The 2,500-nt window shown below is 44.0% G+C and overlaps 1 protein-coding gene across 2 annotated transcripts in view; it reads right to left on the minus strand.

Annotated features, from left to right (window-relative positions):
• Positions 1-2,500, minus strand: part of LOC122247557 (uncharacterized) — a 7,088-nt gene that overhangs the window by 727 nt on the left and 3,861 nt on the right. The window contains exons 2-4 of one of the 2 annotated variants that reach the window (XM_043006892.2): positions 2,005-2,037; positions 511-620; positions 1-168 (exon numbers count right to left, since the gene is read on the minus strand). The exon at positions 1-168 is cut by the window's left edge and continues 727 nt beyond it. In XM_043006892.2, the coding sequence (XP_042862826.2) occupies positions 1-168; positions 511-620; positions 2,005-2,037 (311 nt within the window). The remainder of the gene's footprint in view (positions 169-510; positions 621-2,004; positions 2,038-2,500) is intronic. The other variant, XM_043006893.2, reaches the window with a different exon arrangement.

Raw genomic sequence — 2,500 nt, forward strand, 5'->3', positions numbered from 1 at the left:
AGGCCGACGGAGGACACCGGCTCGAGGCGGAAGCTGAGGACGCACTTGTACTCCCCCACGAGGTCCGAGGTGAAGCCGGCGAGCACCAAGTACGAGCGCGGCATCTGGTACTTGTTGGCCAGCACGAAGACGTTCCCGTGGTCCTGGGCTCCGGCAGGAAGCTCCCAGCTGCGGAAGCAATCGAGACGGAAGGGTTTTGAAATGGGACGGTAGGAGGGACCGGCAAAAGCCTTATGGTAGGATACTTAACCTAATGCCTTATGACAGGATACTTCACCTAATGACCTATGACAGGATACTTGACCTAATCCCTTATGACAGGATACTTCACCTAATGACCTATGGCAGGATACTTGACCTAATGACCTATGACAGGATACTTCAACAAATAACCTATGACAGGATACTTAACCTAATGCCTTATAACAGGATACTTATAGAGAAAAATAAATGTGAACAAGTCAACGAATCAAAAGAAACAATTCATAACATTCGTGATTAGCAACTTACTCGACGTAATAATCCCACAGATGAGTTGTCTCGTTGGTGAAAGCCTCTGTGACGTTGCACAAGATGTAACCACACTCTCGGAAGGGCATCTCCATCTTCCCGTTTGTTATCTGTAAATAAACAGATACATCAGATACAATGGCGGATTCTGGCGCACGTTGTACTGTTTCCTTAGCGTTATATATTACAAAAAATATATGTATCATACGAATTTTTAGTCTGTGAGTTGAATGATGGTAGGATTGTGGTTGTAAATTAGCGAGTGACTAATATGTCGCTATGATGTAAAGATGTAAAATTATTATTAACAGGAGTATGCCTATTGTCAAATAGACTATTTATATATGACTAAACTATTTATATATGACTAAAGTTAAATGGCTATAAAGACGAATGTCGGATATGAACGAGCGTGATTTAAATAATTGAGGAAATTTTGAACTTAGTATTTCCAAACACACCCAAGTTAAACGTTTATGTCGGTGAGATCATGCGGGCAATCGTATTTCATGAGTCTGTGTGTTTGGGTGTTTGTTTGCGTGTGTGTGCGAGTAAGAGAGAGAGGGAGAGGGAGAGGGAGAGAGAGAGAGAGTGAGGGAGAGAGAGAGAGAGAGAGAGAGAGAGAGAGAGAGAGAGAGAGAGAGAGAGAGAGAGAGAGAGAGAGAGAGAGAGAGAGAGAGAGAGAGAGAGAGAGAGAGAGAGAGAGAGAGAGAGAGAGTGTGTGTGTGAGTGTGTGTGTGTGTGTGTGTGTGTGTGTGTGTGTGTGTGTGTGTGTGTGTGTGTGTGTGTGTGTGTGTGTGTGTGTGTGTGTCGGCGTGCGCGCGTTCGTATGTGTGTGTGCGCTTGTAGGTGTTTAAGGCAGGATTCCTCAACAAATTTCCTCCACACGTCAATATTTACACAGAAGTCAATCATGCTGCATATCCATGACATATACATGCAAACATACTCTTCCTGACTTAACTTCACGCCTGTTACCCACTACACATTCAAAAATCCTTCTGCCAAAAAAATAAATAAATAAACAACACAATAGAATGGAGACAATGCAACATGCAACATCCCAGGATCCATCAGTCACAGCCATCTGCCATTTTCTCTTCAGTGACAATCCTTGCATGTGTCATACTCTCTGAGCTGTCACTCTGGCATAGCTGTTAACTCGCGTTCCTAGCAATAGACATATTTAGTCCCACATCATCATGTAACATTATAATACTGACATCACATCCCACCTCGAAAATTCCATCTCCTCATAACACATCTTCAAATATTATCAATGTCTCAACATCACAACATCACCAGTAAATTCAGCCACTCTGCATGCTGTCATGCACATATCTACAGACATTGAAGGCGCTACATCACACTCGCCGGATGTGTCAGACTTTCAGAGCTGTCGCCAGTAGTGTCAGAATGTTACACCACGTCGCCATAAAATGCGGAATTGTCATAACATTCCGTCATGCACGTCATGCGTGAAGGAACACTCACCGAGACGAGGCGCTGTACTCCCTCGCTCTCCCCCTAGAACCAGATAGATGTCAGCTGTTAATGCCTCGATTTATCTTTGGTGGGTGGGATGCTCTGGCGTCTGTCTGCCTGTGACTTGCTTTTGTTTTGTGTATGTTGGTCTATCTCTCTCTTTCTTTCTTTCTTTTTCTCTCTTTGTGCATGCTGGTTTACCCCTCTCTCTCTTTCTATCTCTTTCTCCCTTTCTTTCTCTTTCTCTCTTTCTTTCTTCCTTTCTATTTATCTCCTCCCTCTCTCTCTCTCTCTCTGTATCCCTCCCTCTCTCTCTCTCTCTCTCTCTCTCTCTGTATCCCTCTCTCTCTCTCTCTCTCTCTCTCTCTCTCTCTCTCTCTCTCTCTCTCCTCTCTCTCTCTCTCTCTCTCTCTCTCTCTCTCTCTCTCTCTCTCTCTCTCTCTCTCTCTCTCTCTCTCTCTATCTATCTATCTATCTATCTCTCTCTCGCAACAGTTATATAAAA

Source organism: Penaeus japonicus, unplaced genomic scaffold, assembly GCF_977035675.1.
Source record: "Penaeus japonicus unplaced genomic scaffold, GWHDUDI00000001_assembly GWHDUDI00000026, whole genome shotgun sequence".
NCBI classification, from domain to species: Eukaryota; Metazoa; Arthropoda; class Malacostraca; order Decapoda; family Penaeidae; genus Penaeus; species Penaeus japonicus.